The sequence below is a fragment of the Halichoerus grypus genome, chromosome 3, assembly GCF_964656455.1.
Source record: "Halichoerus grypus chromosome 3, mHalGry1.hap1.1, whole genome shotgun sequence".
Classification (NCBI taxonomy): Eukaryota; Metazoa; Chordata; class Mammalia; order Carnivora; family Phocidae; genus Halichoerus; species Halichoerus grypus.
Window position 1 is genome coordinate 93,442,203 of NC_135714.1, and position 24,108 is coordinate 93,466,310.

At 39.3% G+C, this 24,108-nt stretch overlaps 1 protein-coding gene and 1 pseudogene across 1 annotated transcript in view; both read right to left on the minus strand.

Moving 5' to 3' along the window:
• ARSJ (arylsulfatase family member J) overlaps positions 1 to 10,953 on the minus strand; it is a 79,334-nt gene extending 68,381 nt beyond the window's left edge. Inside the window, exon 1 of the mRNA XM_078069174.1 lies at positions 8,734 to 10,953. Within this exon, the coding sequence (XP_077925300.1) occupies positions 8,734 to 9,134 (401 nt within the window). The 5' untranslated portion in view covers positions 9,135 to 10,953. The remainder of the gene's footprint in view (positions 1 to 8,733) is intronic.
• Positions 10,954 to 12,070: 1,117 nt separating this feature from the next.
• Positions 12,071 to 13,620, minus strand: LOC118523889 (large ribosomal subunit protein P1 pseudogene; annotated as a pseudogene).
• Positions 13,621 to 24,108: the final 10,488 nt, after the last annotated feature.

The following is a 24,108-nucleotide window of genomic DNA, read 5'->3' on the forward strand; positions in this document are numbered from 1 at the left end:
AGGTCAGTCAGGAATTTGTTCACTGAATCAGCACTGTAATTCAGATTTCCTCACTATAAATTCTATGCTATTTCTGCTCTATCACATTGCCTGCCACAGGGAAATAAATAATCATTTATTCATCTATTCATTCATTCATTCATTCATTCTTCACATATATACTTAGTGCCTATTAGTACAAAGCACTGTGAGATTTATGGAGATTATAAATCAGAGATACGAGGTTTAGTGACAGCTATGAATGAGATGCATAATAAGACAGTAATAGAATTATGAAAGGTCATCACTAGAATAAATTATTTCTGGCTAAGGAATCACGTAAAGCTGTACAGGAAAGGTAGTATTTTAGGTGAGTCTGAATGGCTGGCATTTGGGCAACGAGAGATAGGGCATGAATTCCAAGGAGTGGAAACAGTATGTGCAAAAGAAGGAAGAAAGTGAAGTATGGAACGTGCTCAAGAAACAGTGAATCATCCTTTTTGCTGGAGGAGAGTGTGAAGCTTGAGAGAGGAAAATAAGGCTAAAAACTTTTTTAAAGACTAGACTAAGGTGCTTACAATGTTCATATCGGGCAGAATGAGGTGATGAATACAGCAAGGGTCTTGTTGAAGCCACACAAGTTTATGTTCAAATACAGGCTCTGCTCCTTAGAAGCTGTATGACTGTGATCAACTTATATAATTTCTCTAAAACTTTCATATATCACTCACGAAAGGAAGACATCTGTTAAATATTTCATAACTTTTTCAAAATAATAAAAATATTTTACCTTCAGGGTGGGTGTGAAGATCAAATGACAGGATGTTTGAAAAGTGATTGGTACAATAAGGTTGTCAGTAAAAATTAATTTCTGTTCCCCTTCTGTGGTAGTCAGGGTTGAGCCAGGGAGGGTGTTTGCTGAGGCTGGTGATGTAATGAGAGTCATGCTTGAATAAAGCAAATATGCTGGGTGAATCAGAAGAGAGAGGGAGTAAATGATTAGAGGTAAAAAGTCTTTTTGGCAATAGAGCACACAGGGGAATGAATGTCTCAATGAGGTAACACTACTGGGAATGCTTACTATCTAGAATGATAAAAGAACATTGCAACACACTCTAATTATATCAAAGTAAAATACAGAAAAAGATTACAGTGAATTTAATTCTGGAATATTGCTGTAGGAAAAAATCTGAATGAAACTTTGAAATAGAGGCTTTCATACTGAGCTCATATTAGAAGCAGGGGCTTAAGTCTTTCGCTTCTCTCACCTTTGATCTCTAGGAGAGGTCATTTGGATGAAACAAAATGTTCTCAACTCTCCACACGTGAATAAATGTCCACCTTTCAGAGCAGCCACTCAGGAAACTCACCCAGGATTACCTGAATAGAAATTCATTTCAAAGGGAATCTTCTTTAAAAGACTCATTTAAAATTGGGGACTTTGATCACAAGAGTGTGCCAACAGATTACTTGACCATGATTCTACTGTCAGAAAAACCCATGAGGTCAAATAGGAAGAGGCAGCTATTTGTTGAATGGTCTCCTCTATTGAGCTGTTCTTTTTGAAATGGATATGTGAGACTTTAAAGCCACCCTCTTCATTTGTTGTTACATTCATTTTCCAAAGCCAAAGTGAGTCTTGGAAAAAAATTCTGTCTCTTCTAAACTTCTAACCATAAACATTTCTCTAGATGTTTATGCATTAACTAAATATTTACAAATGTAATAAGTGAACTCTTAGCAACTGATTTTTATTGTGTACTCTTAGTATGTAGAACACTACTTAAAACTAGGCTTTGGATAAAAGAAGTGGATGGAAGAGAAAGCATGCATGATTCTTGATGTTATGTTTACAATAGAAGTGGAGGGGAAATGTATATGTGTACCCACATGCCTATGAAATGGAATAATCAAACCCTACTCTCCTTAGCTTCCTTGAATCTTTCTCCTGTGAGAATGACTGAAAGAATTCACTTACTTTTTCAGGGTTTTCAACACTAGCATAATTGTTGATTGACAATTTCATATCTAGAAACAATACTCTGTAAACTCGCAAGAGACATGTTTCCCTGCCTGTACAGCCCATTGCAGTCTACAGAGGAAGGAGGCCTACATGGATCCTATCTTCCTAGACCAAATGAAGCCCCAGAGCTCCTGACTGTGTGCCTGACTATACACAGTATGGCTGCAGTAGTTGGTGATAAACGGTCAGGAGCTCAATCTGCGGAATGACACTAAAATTAAAACTGAACACTTATCATTTCCTAGGAGATTGTGTGGAGAAAATCCTACAATGCCTTTCAGCGCCATTTGTGTTTTCACTATAACTCCAATCTTCCCATGTAACTTCTTTCATTCAGGTTCTAATCTCTATATGTCTCTGTACATCTCTACTCTGATTCAACCAATCCCCCTCCACTCCTAACTCCCTAACCTTTGCCAAGAAGCCTTCTGTTACTGAAAATCTGACATTAGCAAAATTTACTATGACCTCTCCTCTTTCCTGGACTTTCTCTCCACCTTCTTGCTTTAGTTGATTGCTGGGTATCCCTGACATCCTCTCAACTTGGGGCTGTTCTTTTACCCATACCCCAATTATCACAGAGCCTGAAGCAGGGATGAATGTCCTCCTAATTCCTCACTGGCACTTTCAGACAATTTTGGCTCTTCTCTTCTTTTAAAAGCTCAACTCCCTTGAAAAGCAAGGCAACGGATTATAGACTATCTTTCCTATTTGACTCCTTCACACACCTAGTTCCAGGCCCTGCCCCTTACCTCCAGCACCTGATGATTCCAGCACCTGGTTCACCATCCTCTTGAATACTACTTCTCTCATTGTTGTTAATAATTTCAATATCCCCTGAAGTGATCTATCCAATACCTTGCCCTTTAAACCGTGCCTTCCTCATTTCCAAAGATGTTTTCTTCCATCTCACCTTAGCACCCATTCCCCTATCATTTCCCAAAACTGTACCATTCACACAATTTTAACCCCAAGCATACACTTCTCCAACTACCAATATCTATCTAGCTTTCCAAGTTTATTATATATCCTCACTTCAACCCCAGCCAGAGTCAATTCACTGACCTGGTGATTTCTTAGAGAACATTAACCCCTTAACGTCTTCCCCTTTTCCTTGCCAATTTAGAGTCCATGATCCCACTTGATTGATTTGGCAAAGCCCCGTATCTAGTTAAATCTACCTCTTCAATGGTGCTTCTTCTGCACACCAGCACTGGGCCATGGCATGAGAAAAACAAACAAACGATGACCCATCTCTGTTTAAATTTATGACTACAAATCTCAAGTGGGCTCAGTTGAGTGCCCTGTATTTGTACAGCATTTCCCTACTTAATTCACTTTCTCATTCTCCTGGAAGAATATTTTCTATTTTGGTCTTTAAACCTCCAGATCTTTATTCTCAGCTAATGACCTCATTTGTTATTTCACTTAGAGAGTAGAATAATTGAGAAAAGAACTACTCCATATTCCAAAACCAAATCTCCCAACCTTTCCCATTTGTACATCCATATTTTTAAAATGAATGAACTGTTAAAGAAGAACTAAGGCAATTTTGAAGAACAGGTCAGAGAACTTACATTCCAGATATCAGTATTATAAAGCTATAATAGTTAAGAATGTAGTATTGGCACAAGGATAGACAAAGAGACTAATGGAACAGAAATAGACCCAAACATCTATATTTTTCTGATTTATGAAAAAGTGACACTGATGTGTAGTGGAGAAAGTATGGCCTTTTTAATAAATAGTGTGGGCCAAATGGAGGTACACATGGAAAAAAAATAATCTTGAACCCTGACTTACACCATAACAGAAAATTAATTGCAGATGAATTATAGATCTAAATATAAAAATAAAACAATAAAACTTTTAGGAAAAAAAGACCAAATCATGATCTTGATTTAGTCAAATATACCTTAAATAGGACATAAAAAGAAAAAGATTATTAATTAGACTACAATAAAATTAAAACCTTCTGTTCATCAAAAACACTATTAAGAGTGAAAAAGTAAGCCATGGAGTGGAAGAAGACATCTGCAGTACAAATATCTGACAAAGAAACAGAATATATAAATAACTACCATAAATCAACAAGGAAGAGCAATCAGCTAATGAGAAAATAGACAAAGACTTAAACAGATACTTCTTAAAAGGGAATATTCAAATAGTCCATAAAAATACAAAAAGATGCTCAACTTCCTTAGTCACTCAAGAAATGCAAATTTAAGCCATAATGGTATACCAGTGCATAACAACCAGAATGACTAAATTGAAAAAGACAATATCAAACGTTGACAAAGATGTGAAGCAAACAGAACTCTCCATACACTGCTAAGAGTGTGTACTGGTAAGAGCATAAACTGGTGGAACCACTTAGGGAAACTGTTGGGCAGTATCTACAGAAAATGAATACACACATTCCCATAACCCAGCAATCCAAGTTCTTGATAGATATTCAAGAGAAACATATATATATGTTCATCAACAAACACATACAAATACATATTCATGGCAACACTATTCATAATGGCCCAACACTGGAAACCACCTTAACATCTGTCAACAGCAGAATGGATGAATAAATTGTAGTATATCTATACAAAAGAACACTGTTCAGTAATGAGGATGAATGAATTACATCTACAGGCAACAACATGGAAAAGTTTTACAAGCATAATGTTAAGAGAAAGAAGGCAGACATGAAAGAGTACATTTCTATAATTCCATTAAGATAAAGTTCAAACACAAGGCAAAAATTAACCTGAGGTGTTAGAAGTTGGGAGAGTGACTACCCTGGGCAAGAAGCAGGAGTTGCTTTAATACGCAATGAATTTATCAAATATCCTATTACAAATACACATTTGAGTTGCCTTTGCATTTATAAAAATGATCACCATGGTAACTTCAAGTAGAAAAATTAATAACAAAGTAGTAAAAAAACGAAATTATCGCCAAAGATATAAATTCAGCTCAGATTGCCGATTTTTCCTACTTTAAAGTCTGCATAAAATGCGTGCCTAAATTTTGCAAAACTTTTTTTTTTTTTTTTAAAGATTTTATTTATTTGACAGAGAGAGACACAGCGAGAGAGGGAACATAAGCAGGGGGAGTGGGAGAGGGAGAAGCAGGCTTCCCGCTGAGCAGGGAGCCCGATGCAGGGCTCGATCCCAGGACCCCGGGATCATGACCCGAGCTGAAGGCAGACGCCTAATGACTGAGCCACCCAGGCGCCCCGCAAAACTTTTTTTTAAGATTTATTTATTTATTTGAGAGAGAGAGAGAGTGCGGGGGGGAGGGGAAGCAGAGGGAGAAACAGAATCCTCAAGCAGACTCTGCACTGAGTGCGGAGCCCAATGTAGGGCTCCATCTCACAACCCGGATATCATGACCCTGAGATCATGACCTAAGTCAAAACCAAGAGTCGGACACTTAACCGACTGAGACACCCAGGCGCCTCTAAATATTGCAAAACTTTTAATTCTCTTTCTGAAGCCTTCACTATATTCTAAGAAAAAATGATGTCATTTATCCATGTCTTTATTTGTAAAACTATGAAAAACAAAAGGTGAGAAAATTACTTTGAAATAAATCAAACATAGACAGCCACTTTCTCAATCAACCTTTTTTATCACCAGGCCAACTTTGAACACATTCAACGCTGTTTCTCAAAGTCCCATGTACAGAGCCCCTGCATTACTACCTCTCTTGAAATTTTTTGCCATAACTATGTAAAATGAAGATAACAACAGCAACTATCTTACAGAGTTTTATTAAGATTAAACGAGATAAAAATGCATTATCCTGGAACAGTGGGTGTTAGCACTTAATAATAACACCCTTAATTTGTGCTAATACTGTTAACATCAGAATAGCCTGAAGTGTTTGTTAAATCACCATTGATTTCTGGGCTCAACCCCACACCTACTGAAGCTGAATTGCTAGTTGGGCCTCGAAATCTGCATTTTAACTAGCCTTTTGAGTGATTATTTTTGTAGATTTAAATCTGAAGACCACTATCCAGAGATTAAGGCTTACTTCTTACTGTTCCTCGGAGCTCCAATACAGGGATCTGTACACAGTGAATGCTTACTGACAGTCTAACTGATATTTAATATTACCAGATGGGTATGATATAAATTATTAAAGCAATCTGGAATTTGTTACACATTTATGCAGTATAGGGGAATAGATTTTGACATTTTGACTTCAGCAAAACATAAAAGGAGGCTTGTTAAAAAAGAAAAAAAAAGGTAGCCTCAGTTTTAATCATTTTAACTTTCTTCATAAAAGATATTTGAATCCTCTCGTATTTTATATAACCCATTTTTCACTTAAAATAATTCAGGACAGTTAGTTTTTTTTTGCTTTCTGATTTTGTTTTGTTTTGTTTTACTTTAGAAGATCCAGGGAGTATACACATGTGCTCATGGAGAGGACAAATGACCATAATCCCTGGGCTCTGCACCATTAATATTAGGCCCACAACCAGGCTTCTATCACTACTTTCTTTCTTATATTTGTGTTCATTTAAAGGAAGGTTCCAGTCTAAAAAAGAGAACTGCAAATGAAAATGTCTTCAGCTTAATTTAAGTCAAATAAAAATTTAAATCAAGTTACAGTATCTATTTAAACTTTTTGTCTATAAAACAGCTACACAATTTGTCACACTGAATAGAAAATTTTAATAGGAGAATAAATCTTTTCATTAGATGTTCGATTGCATTGAAAGAACAAGAGAGCCAACCTTTGACAAAAGAGAAAAATTAGCTACGCTCTGGTGAACATAGCATAATGTATAGAGTTGTTGAATCAATATGTTGTATGCCTAAAACAAATGCAACATTGTATATCATCTTCAATTAAAAAAAGAGAAAAAAGTTAGGAATTATTTCTAGCTTCATTTCTTTTTTTTTAAAGATTTTTATTTATTTGACAGAGAGAGAGAGAGCGACAGAGGGAACACAAGCAGGAGGAGTGGGAGAGGGAGAAGTAGGCTTCCCGCCGAGCAGGGACCCTGATGCGGGGCTAGATCCCAGGACCCTGGGATCATGACCTGAGCCGAAGGCAGACGCTTAAGGACTGAGCCACCCAGGCGTCCCTAGCTTCATTTCTGTTTCATGTCATTAAGTAAACATAAAGATTAAAAGATAAAACCTAGATATTTTATCAGTGCAAGATAATGTTTAGGAACTAAATGTTCTTATTTGGTGAAAAGCCTTAAAGCATATGCTCTATTGTGAAAGATAAAATTCATATAATTCATGTACATATTTTCAACTACCACTGGCTATCTCAGTAAATCTAAATTCTCTAAATTAGTTGAAGAGATTCAGTGAGTTATGACACATTTATTTCATAAGCCAAATACAAGAGTGGTTGGGATTAGACATGAAGAACTTGATCTGCAGCCACCAGATGGACTTATTTTCCAGCCAAAAATCCGCTCCTTTATAAATATCAAATGCCCTTGACTTTGTGATGCCACAAATAACCTTTAAACTATCTCTGAAGTACAGTGAGACTTTTTTTAAAATCTCTCATTCTCAAGAAAGGAAAGGATGGGATTTTTTTCTTTTCTTTTCTGGCAGTGATGCTACGTTCTGACAGTTTGCTAAGCAATGGAAATCATGCTGTAAGCAAAAGTCTCTGCAAGACAGAGATTCTTACAAAATAATCTTTATTTTTCCAATGGATACTGGCTACTTTTAGAGGATCCAGTTCCAAGAACAACTTCACTGAAGCAGGGTTCCCTGAGACTGAACTCACAGGATGCATATACTGAACCACCAAGGCTTCTCTTCTACCTCTGTCCAGTGGTAGCTTGACCTCCAGACCTCCTAGTCTATCTCAGTTGCACAGGCTGACTTTGGACATCCAAATCAGTAATAGTAACCTATATTCTAATAGGATAGAATAAACTGTGAAAATGAGTGAATGCCTTAAGTAGAAGGTTTGGCTGTTTAGCAAAACAACAAATTAAAAATGCTTTACTTAAGCATCCAAATAATCTGATTTTTCTTAGAGTTAACCAGAAAATTCCCAGACTTCAGATGAAAGGAGCAGAAAACTTCAGATGAAATTGGACTCCTGTTGAACATTTATCATTGAATTTCCTTGCATCTTGAGAATTGCCTTGGTAATCACACATGTCCCTCCTTATTAATCCAATCAGAGAAAATTACCTACCAAAGACCCAAACAGAGTCATCTGTACACTGATTTTGCGTTGCTTTCCATCTGTTTCCTTGGCCTCTTTTATGTCCGTGAGAACCTATGGCTTTGATCATTCAATTCTAGATTTAAGAACAAACCAAGAGTTGCAGAAAATTTTTGATCTGTCTTTCTTATCAGTGATGGCGATTGTGAATTCTACTGTGACGCCTGAACCAAATCTGAGCATGCTCAAAAGCCAAAATAGATTTGGAAAAGGAGACCCCTTCTGGAGACATGTGGTTGGTAGGCGAGACTTTTACAAGTACTGATCTCATTTAAAAACTTGGAGGGCACTTCACAGCAGGCTCTGAGAGTAAGGCAAATGAGACTAGACTAGAGAGGAGATGTTCAAGATCATTAACAGGGCATCCAATTTGATACTCACCATAACTCTATACCACATTTCATTCATTCACTCGTTCCCCATATTTTCTGTTACTCCTTTAAATTAGGAGCTGGGTCTTAATTAAATGCTTAAGATTTCTCCAAGGAATAAATATACAAAGTGGTAACACTTACTTTCCAGTAATAAACTGACTCCTGGACGGTGTGCAAATAGGCTGGACATAGTAGTTCTCCAGTTTAACTCCTTCGGCAGCGAGCTTGTCAAGAGTGGGAGTCTTGATCTCCGAGCCGTGGTAACCCACATCTCTAAATCCCTGATCATCCGCTAGGATGAAAATGAGATGGGGTTGGGAGCCCGTCGTGCTGGGCTCTGGTCTCTCTCCAGATTGAGCTCGCAAGGTCCCTTCCTCCTCCTCCTCCAAGCCCTGGCCCCAGGACAGGTAACCGTAGGTGAGGAGGCTGAGGACCCAGAAGGCTGCCAGCGCCCCCATGGCTAGCATCCTTCCCGGCCAGACCCAGGCTTGCGGAGGCGGAGGCGGCGGAGGCGGAGGCCCCGCACAGCCCCTGGGGGCCATTCACTTAGGTCCCGGCTGAGACGCCACTCGCCGAACCACGCAGCGCGTGCCGCCGCCGGCGCACACATGCACGCGGGAGGGGTCGACCGAACAGGCGGTGGACTATCTCCACCTGGAAAGAAGTCCTGCGCCCCTCTCCGCTGTCACCACATCCAACAACTTTCTTTAACCTCCTAGAAGTGATGAGACGTCGGAAAAACAAGGAGTCGCTCTTCTCCTTCAAATTTCACTTTCTCCTCCTCCTCGCTCCCCTGAGCAGCTGCCACCAAAAAAAGTCAATGCCTCCACCCAAAAGTTCTCGGGAGAAGAAGTCTAGTAAGGGATTGAGAATCACCTTGGGTAGGGGCTTTTTCTGCCCAGAGCGCCCTGGACGTTGAGGAGTGAGGTTGCGGCGGGCGCGCGCGGGCCGGGTGGGACCGGCAGTCTGGCCGTCCCCTCACCTGGAAAGCACTGGAAGTTGAGCCGCCACGCCTCGCCCGTACACTAGCAGATAAACAGCTGCCTGAAGTGGACCGACTTCCTGACCACTTTCTCCACTTTTCCAGGGCTATTTCTCCCGGTCCTCTCCACGGCGTTTGCCAATCTCCCCGACACTAGGCGGCGAAGTGAGGGGGGGAAAGCCCAGTTTCCTGATTTCTTTCCACCGCTCACCACCCTTTTTCTGCAGGAACTTCGGGCGCCGAGTCCTCCGGGCCGCTGGAGCGCGTGGGGGAGCGAAGCGGGTTCCCCGCCCCGGTGGCCCCTCCACGTCGAGCCCACTTGGTCTCCGCGGAGTTGGCGCACCCGGCCGAGGCGCTGAAAGATGGGTGCGTTTTGTCAGCTAACTTACTTAGTTTGCGCACTAGGCGTTCGTGGCCACCTCCTTCCTCTTTTCTGTCCGGTGAATCACAGAACGGTACTTTCGGCTTTAGCTCCTCCAGGAAGAGGGGGAGGGGTAAGGTTGGTTTAGAGGTTCGGTCTTTCCTTTTTTCTTTGCGGGAGGAGGAGGGAGGGGAGGCTTTGCGGGACAGAAGGATAGCTGCGCGCCTCTCCTCGATCCCTGCGGGATCCAGGGGAGTCCGCCAGGGCTAACTCCTCTCTGGGTTTCGCCGGCTGCCCTCCATCATCCGGAGAGGGGGGAAACGGCGGGGGCGCGGATCGGGAGGGGTGAAGCGGGTGCTTCTTTTCGTGGGTCCGTAAATGAAGAGCTCTCTCGCCCATCCCGAATGCTGCGCTTGCGAACTTTTTCTAGCTGCTGGAGGGAGTGAGAGAGGACGAGCAGGAGAAACAACAAACTGCGTAGCACACTCTTTCTTCCTCTTCTAGTTTTCCTTTACTAGTCTCTTCCCTCCACCACCACCCCCCATTTTTCCTACTCTTTTTATCCCCGCCTCTTTTTTTTTTTTAAACAGTCGCGACTACAAGTTTTTAAATTGAATTTCCTTTCCCTGTTGCTGGCCTTGACAGCCTGACTTCCTCATGAGCTTCTCCCTACGTGAAGATATTGAAATTGTCCCCTTGTTCTTACCTCCCCACAAACTTACCCACAGCGCGTCTCCAGCCAAGAATGTGGGGCGAAGAGGAGTTACGCATTTCACCCTCAAGAACTGAGAGCCCAGTCTGCACTCCTGCAGTAAAGAAACCATTTCCCATCTAATAGTTCCGGGAACTTCATCACTTTTTTTTTTTTTTTAAACTATGTGGAGTGAAACTATTGTAAAAGCTTGTCCTGACTAGGAAGATATGCCTGCTTTTACTAGTCACAGGTTTTTAAAGCCCTGCTCAGTCAGGAAAGGGATTTGTGGTATCTGTAGAGGAGGCAATCAATGCCAAGAGCCACTGAGACATGTTTCTTTCCCAAAATTTATTCAAATTATTTATTGAACACCTACTATGGGCTGGCACATAAAAAGCCAGATTCTCCCAATTGCCTAAGCATAAATCTAGGTTTCACTTAGCCATTATTTTTAATTCCTTTCTGTTGCTAAAGTTCCTATTTCGTTTCTAGGCAAAACATTTGTAAAATGGAAACTTAGCACCTTTGAAACTTGCAGTGTGCTCCATACAGGTAATTTTGCTAACACGTGTAGCCTTCTACCAGTTTATTTTCTTCCCTGAAGCCATTCTGATTAGTCTGTGGAGGGATGAGCAGTGTTAGAAGGCCTACTTGGAAATATGATCTTGGCAGTTCTGTAAGGTAAATCACCAAATATGTAGCGAGTGAACTGAATATTGGGACATTGGAAAGCACTGAGGTAAGGCTCCCAGCTTTGTAAGCCTAACAAGGTGCTTGAGTGTTAAAAGACGTTCAGATGAATCAGCTGCTTTTAGTTGGGGATAGTCAGTGACTTAGCACTTAGTCCATGTTGCTATGCAAGAAAGAGGGCCCTTTTCAGTTCAGATTTCAAGCAAGAGTAAATAATGATAATGTTAACATTTATGGCTTACCATGTGGTAACCATAGTGCTCTATATACTGATTTTATATATATATACACACATACATAAATATACACATACATATGCCTTATGGTGTTTATATTGTGCTTTACATACTTTATCGCTTTTCCTTCCCTACCAATTTTATGAGGTATTCTTCCATTCAATAAATATCTGAGGAGCTGGGCTAATGCTAGTAGCTGGGAAAGTAATGGTTAACTAAATCAGGCACAGCGTGTGCTCTTGTGGAACTTACATTGATGGGAAGAGATACGCTGATCAATGAATCACCCCCAAACTCCAGAGGTTACCTACTATTCTGCAGTATTCTGAAGCAAAGGAACAAAATTAAAAGAAATTTTAAAACAAAGAAATCTGACGTAGACTAGGTGTGGTTAATGGGTGAATGGTACAGGGAAGTAACCTTTAAACTGAGGGAAATGTTATTTTGTTTGGTATCCACCCCCCCCCCTTTTTTTTAAGAGTTCAGCTTTTTATTGAACAGATTACAGAAGAAGTTTAGTAAAAAAGACCAAAGCTCATGTCATCGTCAGACTTCTCTGATTCTTCTTTTCTTTGCTTCCACTTTCTTCTCAGCTGGGGCAGCAGTGGTGGAGGGGGCAGGACCTTCTGCTGGTGTGGCACCAGCTGCTGGGACAGGTCCCTTAGCCCCTACCTTGCAGATGAGGCTCCTATGTTGACACTGGCAAGAGACTTTGCAAACAAGCCCAGCCAGAAAGGTTCAACATTTACACCCGCTGCTTTAATGAGGCAGGGCTCTTACCCTTTGTGAGCCTCACCTCATCATGGTGCAGGATGAGGACTGAGTAGAAGCAGGCAAGCTCCCAGCTGGAGGCCTTGGTGCAGATGAGGGCTGAGTGGATGCTGCCAGGCAAGGTAATAGTCACAGGATGAAGTGAGAGCCTCACCCCACCCTGGCCTTAGCTTCCGCAGAAGAACAGAGCACCTTAGTGGCAGCTGAGGAAAACCTGTTATGCCCTTTTTACAGGAAACTTAGACTTGCAAATCTGTCTGTCTTCAAAAGCCATGTTTTTCAAAAGATAATCTTCCCACAAGTGGACATTAAGATCTTTTCTAGCCACACAGCACAGAGAGAACACAGCTGCCAGAGTTAGAGAATTCCACTCTTCACACAAGGCATGCATGCTCTCCACATTGAGGATAGAAGGGCAGAATTCTGGCCCTAAAAATGCCATTTCTAGAGCAAACAGTACTAATATTAAGGGAGACTAAGAACTATTTGCAATTAGTAGTCAGAGCCAAGGCACACTAATAGTCATGCTACAGCAGACCAAAGGAGATGTGACTCAAAGGGAAAATCCATTGGTTGGGTGCCCTAGCCAAACTGGGAAATGGATAATGGTTATTCCCACATCCACAAGGAATACCTTGAGAATGAAATCAGAGGCTGTTGAATGCCCTATGCTTTACTGTACATACACTGGTATTATAAGCACATAAACTTCGCATTTCTCATTACAGGATTGAGTTTCATGCACTCTAAGCAGTAGTTTCAGTGTCCTCATGAAATCCCAGGTTAAAGACCCTCTATAACTTAGCTGTTTTTTCCTGACTTTAGAGCCAGCATTTCTGGTATTCAGGCATCAGCTTCACCTATGGAACCACACCATAGGTTTATTTCAGCTTAGATATAGTCATATTACACAGTCCTCTAGTTATGAAATGGCATTATAAAAATTAAAGGTACTATTTGATTCAGTAAAGAGAGAGAGAGGAAATAGAATTGCTTGGAGATGAAATTAGTGTGGACTGATTATTCAGGCGAGGCTTAATCAGGAGGTGGGACTGAAAGTATGCCTTAAAGGACAATCAAAATTTGGGAAAGAAGAGAGGAGATTACAGGAAGGGCATTTCAGGTAAAAGGAAAGAGAAGACCAACTGGCTGAGACACATTTGGACTGGGAGAGACTGGTATATGATGTTAGGAAATTCAGATCACACCAGATATTGGAAGCTTTGAAAAGGTATAAAGGGCTGGAACTTGATTTGAGGGCATTAGGAGTGATGAGGTCCTTTGTGCAGGACATAACATGAAAAAATACTTAAGTAAATCATATTAAGGTCCTTTCTGGGATGGATTTATAGACATAGAAGCAACAAATAAGTGGCTTCAGTCCATAAAAATTTGAAGAGTTGAATTTTACCCTGAGAGCACTAAGTCTATTAAAGTTTTTTTGGTTAGGGCAAGACATGATGAAAATATAGGAAAAGATATCCCAGGACATTTTTAGGGAGAGATTTGAGGGAGTAAAGACTAGTATCACACAACTGCCACAGTGTGAAATTTCTACAGCAATATATTCCTTAAAGATTACATCATCTTCTGGGAGAGGGGCATTTGTTAAAAGTTTAGGAAGAAGTAATCACCTAAGAGGAAAACAAGTGACAAAGGAATCAGGGACCCAGTATAGGACCTTCTTTGATGGGATGATGGAAAAAGAAAAGAAATAATAGAATGTATTGTCAGGAAGGTCACCATCAGAGAGGGAGATCAGAGTAAGATCACAGTGTGATCTAAGACCACAGTGTGGCCTGGGGCTCTTTAGGGGACAGATCATGGGTAGTGGATGCCAGGGTGGAATAAAGGAGTGGATATGAGGAGCTTATCAGTAAATGCAGAAGCTAAGAAAATCACAGACAAACACTAAAATGGATAGTCACACAGTATTTCTTTGAAACTTCCATGTTAATCCTCACCATAAAGACATTTCCCATAGCCCCCCGTATGCATGGGCAGAAATGCCCTAGCTTACTACTGATAAGTAGTTGTAGTTACACCTAGATAAGTTGTTGTTATTATGTTTTTGCTTACTAAGAGAGCATGCCTGCCACCCTATTTCCCTTTCTCTATAGGCATTTATTTTCAACTAAACATGTACTTAGATGCTTAAAAGATACAGCTAATTTTTTAAATGTAGGCTTAAAAAGTTGTGAAAATAGTCACTCCAGGACTTACAGACTATTAAAAAGATTTAAAACTCAGTTGCAGCTTGTTTGGGTTTATAAGTACATTAAGTACTTAAAAATGAAGGAATAGTCACCAAGTTTAAATTCAGGCACAGTCTAAAAGAAACATTTGTCCTAATATAGTCATTTTGATATGCATTCTATATAATCAACTCCTTATTCATCATTATTAACTCTTTTTTAGTCTACAGAACAAAGGCTGCTTTGAGCCATTGTCTCAAGAAACAAGAGCTCTATGATTAGGGTGGTTAAGTAGCTGATTTAGTAATTGTTAAGTAAAAATCACTTCTCTTTCTTGGGAAGTCTCTGTTGAAATAAGCTGTAATAATTTGAGTAATGTGAGTGACACTAAAGTTTCAACAGTGTATAAACATAGCTACCCAAAAGTAACAAGGTTTTTGACATTAGAAACTCAGAAAATCTGAACTGTCAAAGAAGAGATCTTTCACTCAGCAAACGTGTGAAAGCAGACTTTTAAACAGATTTGAGGACTAGATGGAAAAAATTACTCTGGTGTTGTTGAACTTGAGATATGTGAAGCATCCCAATAGACGAGTGCAGTAGATAGGTGGATATATGGGTCTGGACTTCAGAGAACAAGGGAGGAGAGAAAATTGTATCCACATCTAGATAGGGTGGGTAAAATTTCCCAAGGGAAGTTGGGTAATAAGAAGAGAGAAATGGGAAACCTGGTCATTTCCACAATTTTAAAATCTGTTCTTACTGCTTAAATTGTAAGTAAAATTCTTTATTATTTACATAGCAATTTTCTGTTTAGAATATCAATTTCTAAACTTGGCTGCTCATCAGATTCCTTTAGGGCCTTTCTTTTTCTTTTTTTTTTTTTTTTTTAAGGAAATTCCCAGCTCCACCAAAGACCTAAATCAAAATATCCAGAGTTTGGTAATATCTATGTTAAGAAAAGCTCTCCAGGTGATTCTGGTGTGTATAGAATTTTGAAAATCACTGATTTAGAAGCCAAATCATCAAAAAGTTTTAATAGGTTACTTAATGGATGAGGTTGGTGCCATCTATCAAATACAGTATGGGAAACACAGCTGAAAAATGGGTGGATAAATCTAGAGTCAGAACATCTGAGGGCTGAACAGTGAGTTTCTGTAAGATGGCAGGAAGAATTAAAGTTGGGAGATAGCCAAGCCACAAGGATCAAGAAAAGAAGGGAAAGGCATTGAAGCTTAAGTGGGTGAGTGACAGGGGCAATTGCCTGTGCAGGCACTGCTGGATTCAGATGCACTTAAAGGAAAGACTGGAAGGAAAAGCTGAGTTCTAAATCCAGCTCGTCTATAGTGGTGTCTTTTGGCAGGATTCATAGTATTCTCCCTGTGGCATGGGCCAAAGGTCTAAGGTACTGACCTCCTGAGATTGAAATGTTCTGGTGTCTGGTCTCAATGAGGCTAGATAGCTGTGACATCTAGAGTCAAGGCTCCTCAGTAAGAATAAGTGCCTGATCTGGCATCCAGAAAGTAGCATATTCCCAATTTTAAACTGTATAAATTTATAAAAATCATATGATTTAAAGACTATAAGAATCATGTAAATCATAAGAATAAAAATCATATGAATTTATAAGATATAGTGGAGAAACCAATAGAAGTTGGTGATTGGAGAATAAAAATGAGGGAAGAATAAATGATTATACCTAGTTTCTGGTTTGGGGAAATAGCCAGAATGGTAGTACCACTTATAATAGTAGAAGTCATGAAAGGACTAGCAGATTTGAGGACTAGATGGAAAAAATTACTCTGGTGTTGTTGAACTTGAGATATGTGAAGCATCCCAATAGACGAGTGCAGTAGATAGGTGGATATATGGGTCTGGACTTCAGAGAACAAGGGAGGAGAGAAAATTGTATCCACATCTAGATAGGGTGGGAAAAATTTCCCAAGGGAAGTTGGGTAATAAGAAGAGAGAAAAGGGCTGGGGACAGAACTATTTAGGATAGGGAAGACAAAATAGGGCCCACAGGGAAACCAAGAAGTCGCAAGAGAAATGTAACAGCAAAGATGGCAAATTTCATTGAACATTACTCAGTAATGGCACAGTGCCAGTACTATGCTAAGTGGTTTTTCATGAACTATCCCAGTGCTCTTCACAACCTATGTAGATAGATGCTATTATTACCATTTTACGTGTGAAGAAACTAAGGTTAAGTTATGTCAGGTGGTTGTACAAAGAAAAAACAAGGGAAGGACATCATAAGAGAACAGAATATCAAATAGCTATGAACCAGAGAACTAACACACCAGGAAGTGAGAAAGGTCAATAAAGTCAAGAGTGAAGAGTGAGATGAGGAACATAGCAGGTGTTAATTCATTGGAATAAGGTCTCTGCAAATAACTTACTAAAGCTTTTTTCTTTCTCTGAATTTACCAACAGACAATGATAGAGATCTATAGTATTGAAGTGTTGATGAACTAAGTAGGTTTGGAAAGAAAACAGGGTTTTAACTCAAAATGTATTAAAAGAAACTGGTAATCATCAAATCATATAAGTGTTAGATGAACTAGATGAGACGTGCAAAATCTTTATAAAGAGAAGTATATATTTATATTGGAGTTGAAAATATTTGAATACACAGTTTTGAATATACTGTTTTCCAAACTAAGGATTCAGTGTTATAAAGATGATCAAAAACATGCACTGTGGAATCATACTGCCCACTTGCTAGCTAATAAGTTGCTGAGTCTCTCTTTGCCTCATTTTTCTCATCTGTAAAATATAGATAATAATAATACCTATTTCATAGTGTGGCATGTTACTTATCTATCACCAAACAATGCTACTTAACAAACTACCCCAAAACTCAAAGGCTTAAAGCAACAATAATATATTCTTATGGATTTGAGGATTTGCTGGGCCAGATCTGCTCCAACTGTTTCCTGTCTCCTGGGATCAGTGGGATGGACACAAATTCTTCTCAGGGCATAGTTGAAGCACAAGAGATCAAGCTGAACCAAGATCAAGGCTCTGTTTACCTGTTTACATCTCACTGGCCAATGCAAATCTTATAACTAAGCCCAGAGTCAAGGGGTGGGAAATACATCCTTCTCAGGATGAGGCTATAAAAAAGTTGTGGATGCCAGAAAAGGTGATGAAATGCGGCCAATAATTAAATCGACCACAGTCATTTGAGAATTAAATGAGTTAATACTTGAAAGCACATAAGACAGCTTTTGTCCATTGCAAGCAATATTAAGGCTTGTTTTAATTTGTTATTCCTATTATAATTATTCCTAAATTAATTAATAGTATAATGTTATTCCAGTAAAACCTCAGTCCGATGATAATTCAGAACTCAACATATGATAATATTTATAAGAATAGTAACAGACAAAAGCTGTTCCCCAAAATTGGCATGAGGTAACCACTTTTAACCTATTCCCTACCACTAAGAAAAGTCTAAAGCCATAACCAATCATTGTAAAGAACAAGCAGCCTCTGCATTGTCACTATATAAACTATCTGATCAGCATATACCTCTGAGCCTCATTCCACCGTTGGTTTGAAAGCTTCCAGTTTGTGAACTATTCTTATATGCATGATAAACTCTTACCAATGACATAAAGGTCCTACTGACCATAGATAGGACTTTTTACTATACAACAGTAATTTAATGCTGATGGGTGAAAGAAAGGAGAGGCCAAAAACTGATCCGATGCTATAGGACAACAATATGTGAAAATAAACTTTTCAAAATAAAAGAAAGTAAGCATTTAGAATGATGAACATAATAATTGGATAATTATATAACCACATCAAAAAAGATTAATTAATCCACATCTTATAGCACATACCAAGAGAAAAACATATCTAGTTGAAATTGGAGAGCTAAATGAAAAAAAAAAAAAGTTAAAGAAAGCCCAACAGAAAATTTAATTGACTATATTAAATATATGTAGGGAAACTCTTCTATTTTTTGGCTTTTAAATGATATAGAAATTTCAATGACAGATGATTATAAAATATTTATAATAGACTATTAAATCAGAAGTTTTAACTAAGGCACTAAGATTCAAAGCTGTGATTTTTCCAAAGAGGTGTGCCAGAACAAGGTGCCAGTTTTCAAAGGAGATTATTAAAAACCAGTTTGACAACTCTTAACATTCTTACCCATGCAAAGGTAATAAGAGGGTCAGAGCGTGTGGCCATTGGAGAGTATGAGTGAGGAGATGTTTTAATAACTTGTTGGTGTGCCCTGAGAGCTCCTCACCCTGCTGCCTACATGGGCCTGGGGAGGGAGGTGCTGACCTCCTGAGATTCAAGTGGTCTGGTGTCTGCCTGCTGCTGGAGAAAGCCTCAGGATGGACTGCTGACGAGCCAGAGGAAAAGAGAGGCTCCCAGGGACTGGCCAGCTCTCCCACAGTTTGACAGGGCAAAGGATGCTTGAGGGCTTCCTGGGAACCAGGTGTGGGCCATGTGTGAGTAAAAGCAGGCCTTGAGTTGTCTTTGGCCCTGTTCAGGAAGGTCTGCCGAAGGCTCAGTCAATCAGACTTCCAAAAAAAGAATCACGAGGTAGCTTTCCAATCTGAAAGGCTAACTCTCCGGATTATGCCTACAGATACCTGTTCTCACATCAAAGGAACTGCAGATAGGAGATGGTCAAAAGTTGGTTGGGAGCACATAGGAGAAAAAATTACCCTTGCACAACTACCAGGCCCAGAGTGCATCATACTGGTCATTTAAGGACTTACTTGACTCTCACCTTTCTCCCTCCCTGCACACTCATCCTGGAGAAGTTGAAGTTAACAAGCTAGGGAAGGAACGGTAGAAATACTAGGCAGGGAACAGTAAATGAGAGAAATACTCTAGGTTTCCAGGCTGAAATGGTCCTGATCTGGGGAAGGGACAAAAGATATGCTTTAGATGAAGTTCACAGTTTTCAGAACTATATATTATTGGGCATCCTAAATCTGAATATCAGATTTTGTGAAGTAGAGTGATCACAAGACTATTTGTTTTTAGGATGGACTCCAGAAGTCTGAAGGGCAAGAGAAGCTTGGCCCACAGAATTTAGAGACATCGAGAAATAAAAACAAAGTTGTGGGTATCTACCGGTTTTTCTTGTTCAATGTAACAGATAAGAAATTTTAACTGTATGAAAATTAATTATAAAACTAAATCAAAAAGGAAAATAAACTGGGAAAATATTTCTAGTAATATAACAAGAAAAGAGTTCATATGTATTCCATTAAAAGAGTCATTCAAATTTTTAAGAAAAATATCTTGACCCCCAATAATAAATATGTAAAGAATTTGGACAACTAATGCAAATAGAAATGGATCAAAAGAGAGTAAAAATATTGGTCTTATTTGTAATGAAAGGAATATAAAGTAAAGAAAACTATCATAATTTTTATACCTAGGAAACTAGTAAAAAGAATGATAAATGATTTGTAGTATTAGTAAGATTGGATTGAAACTGGTACTCTGCTGAGAGTGTTGGTTTGAGATATATTTTTCAAAAAATAACATGGCAATGTATATCACAGTATCACATACAAACCACACAAATATCTCTACACATTAGCTCAGTAGTACCATTCTTTGACATTTATCCTAATAATTCAGTAGAATAAAAGAAATACTTAATAAAAATGGTCATGAGAGCTCTATCTATAACAGGTAATATTAAAATGGTCTTAATTTTAAGTAATAGGGAAATGGGTTAAATAAATTATGAGTCATCAACTTGATGCAATGCCTTGATCACTAGAAATGATAATTATGAATATAAAAGGACATAAAATATGCATCTAAAGTAATACATAGTGAAAATGATGTGAAATATTTTGTACACTAGAAATATATATACAAATATATATGTTAACATACAAGATATATGTATGCATATCTTATACATAGTTTCAAACTAGTAGCAGAGACTGTGTTAAAAAGAATAGAAGGTGATGAGAAATTAAGAAAAAAAAGTAAAATTAACTGGAGGGAGTAAAGACTATTACATAGGACACAGAAAGAAGGGAAGACTCAGGGATCTGGATCAGATATGGTTTCATGGTCTAGCTCTTCCTTCTATCTCTCTGAGATTTAGGGCAACTCACTTAACTTCTCTGAGTTGCAGTGACCTCAAGTAAAAATAAAGAATTAGATGAAAACTATCCCTAAAATTATATCCTTTGATTCCCCCCCTTTTTTTTATTTCCTTTCTCTCCCCTTAATAAAAGAAAGTGCAGAATTTCTAGGGCATAAGCCAGTTGGACACCTGCCAAATTGATGAAGACAGAGAGATTTCAAACAGAAGCCAACTAGAGGAATTTGTATCTTTTCAAAAAGTGCTTACAACATCTTCTCATGGTGAGATTACATATGTGTATTCACTGTAGGTTTACATGTCTTATTTTGTTAAGGAAAAAACCCTCAAATTTTGTAAATATATCACCTCTTTCCTTACATGAAAAATAAAAGGATATTTGAAGACTAGGTTCAAATTCTAGTTCTGCTATCCATCATGGTGCAAGCTCTTGGAGTTTCAGTTTTCTCAACTGTCAGGTAAAGAAGTAATATCTTCCCTATCTATTTTTACAGGGTGGTTCTAAGAACCAAATTAGGACAATATATATGAAAGGGTTTTGAAATCAAATACCATATGCCTGTATGTTCTTCATCTCTCCCCAATTTTCTTATTTCTCTTGAGTTCAGAAAACCTCTAGCCTCTAGGGACTCCTGAGCAAATACATGACTCAGCGTCCATCTGAAAAGAGTAAGTGGAACTCTAAACCTAAGCCAGTGGTTGTGGAATAGTCTAGTTAAGTTTCCACATAAAAATAAGAGTTATGGATAGTAAGAAGTCCATAACCAGCCAAGATCAACCCATAATGAAAGATCATTTAAGAATCATAGCTTTCTAGTATAAGGTAAACATCCTGTCCAGGTCCACCCCTAACATTGCAGGGCTGGTGTCAAGATTAAAAATGGAGGTCTATATGTCATATACTTAAGTATTTAATAGTTATAAGTCAAGCTAATAAGTCAAGCCTCAGTTTGAGATCTCTGACTTCATCAATTTAGCTGGTGTCCAACTTGTTTCTGCCCTAGAAAGCCTGCATTCTCTTTTATTATAGGGAGAGCAAAGGAATATATATAGAAAACAAAGATACAATTTGAGAGCTGGAAGGCTGATTCAAGATTAGAATTCCTGGACTTGTCAGAGTTCCATGTCACTAGCTGGTGGGTTGGGTGGTCCCCAGTTCATGTTCACTCTTTTCTTTCTTCCCCTGCTCCTGCTCTTGTACCACAAGACCCTTGTAAAAGTGTGTAGACACTCCAGATTAGGGCCAAACTGGCCCCAAACAGTCCTGTCTTCCTCTCCCCTTAATCCAGAGAGTATGCTGTAGCTGTGTGATCCATCCTCAGGAGGACAGACATCTAGAGTGATCTTTGCATGGAGCTTCCAGGTCCCAGATATTCCAAATATGATCTAAAAGGAGGTATATGGACACTGGGTGGGCTCCCTACCTTTTGGGAAGGAGCAGGGCTGGAGGAAGGCCAGAGAATAGCCCTCACAGGGTGGGAACCCAGGGTGGGTGCCCCTCTTGCCCAGGCCTACCATACTGTTTCTGGCTTTTTGATCTATCAACCACTTTCATTGCCCAAAGTCCTACTTACCTCCACTGTAGCCACCCTTGGGCTCAGTTTCACTTTGGGCCTTCTAATCCTCAAAATGGGAAATCTTTGCTCATTCCCTTTTTCTACTTTAATTCCTCCCAAATACATCTTTATTTGTTATCATTCTCTCTGTGGATAATCATTCCCTTTGTTAACTTGTGCAGGCAGGCCTCTTTATTTATTTCCTTACTCAGTTCACATCCTCTCAATCAATTTCAAAGATATGTTTGTATACTTATCTCTTTGTTCTTTCCTCTCTCCTGCTTTGCCATTCATTCAACTATCCCCCATAAGGGTCCACTACTGGTCAGTCATTGGTGATACATACAACAGGGTATAAGACAGGCACGGTCCATGTCTTCATGGAAATTGCATGTTTCCATTCCAGTTTACTGGGAGAACTGATAATGGTGATTAGTTACAATTGTGATGAGTGCTACGAAGATGATGTGTATCTCTGAGAGTCTAAAACAGGGGTCCTAGCCCAGTGTGGGAGCAATCAGACCCCAACCATCCAGTCTGTGGTATTTTGTTTTAGCAGCCCAAATAGGCTAAGACACTGAATCATGAAAAGAAATTGGTGCCCATGTTTGCTCCATATGTAATTTAAAATATCAAGATTTTTTTTTATTAACATATAATGTATTACTTGTTTCAGGGGTACAGGTCTGTGATTCATCAGTCTTACACAATTCACAGCACTCACCATAGCACATACCCTCCCCAATATCCATCACCCAGCCACCCTATCCCTCCCACCCCCCTCCACTCCAGCAACCCTCAGTTTGTTTCCTGAGATTAAGAGTCTCTTATGGTTTGTCTCCCTCTCTGGTTTCATCTTGTTTCATTTTTCCCTCCCTTCCCCTATGATCCTCTGTCTTGTTTCTCAAATTCCTCCTATCAGTGAGATCATATGATAATTGTCTTTCTCTGACTGACTTATTTCACTTAGCATAATACCCTGTAGTTCCATCCACATCATTGCAAATGGCAAGATTTCATTTTTTGATGGCTGCATAATATTCCAGTGTGTGTGTGTGTGTGTGTGTGTGTGTGTGTGTGTGTGTGTGTGTGTATACACCACATCGTCTTCATCCATTCATCTGTTGATGGACATCTAGGCTCTTTCCATAGTTTGGCTATTGTGGACATTGCTGCTATAAACATTGGGGTACACGTACCCCTTTGGATCACTACATTTGTATCTTTGGGGTAAATACCCAGTAGGGCAATTGCTGGGTCGTAGGGTAGCTCTATTTTCAACTTTTTGAGGAAACTCCATACTGTTTTCCAGAGTGGCTGCACCAGCTTGCATTCCCACCAACAGTGTAGGAGGGTTCCCCTTTCTCCGCATCCCCGCCAACATCTGTCGTTTCCTGACATGTTAATTTTAGCCATTCTGGCTGGTGTGAGGTGGTAGCTCATTGAGGTTTTGATTTGTATTTCCTTGATGCCAAGCGATGTTGAGCACTTTTTCATGTGTCTATTGGCCATGTGGATGTCTTCTTTGCAGAAATGTCTGTTCATGTCTTCTGTCCATTTCTTGATTGGATTATTTGTTCTTTGGGTGTTGAGTTTGATAAGTTCCTTATAGATTTTGGATACTAGCCCTTTATCTGTTTTGTCATTTGCAAATATCTTCTCCCATTCTGTCAGTTATCTTTTGGTTTTGTTGACTGTTCCCTTTTCTGTGCAAAAACTTTTTTATCCTGATGAAGTCCCAATAGTTCCTTTTTGCCTTTGTTTCCCTTGCCTTTGGTGATGTTTCTAGGAAGAAGTTGCTGGGGCTGAGGTCAAAGAAGTTGCTGCCTGTATTCTCCTCAAGGATTTTGATGGATTCCTGTCTCACATTGAGGTCTTTCATCCATTTTGAGTCTCTTTTGTGTGTGGCATAAGGAAATGGT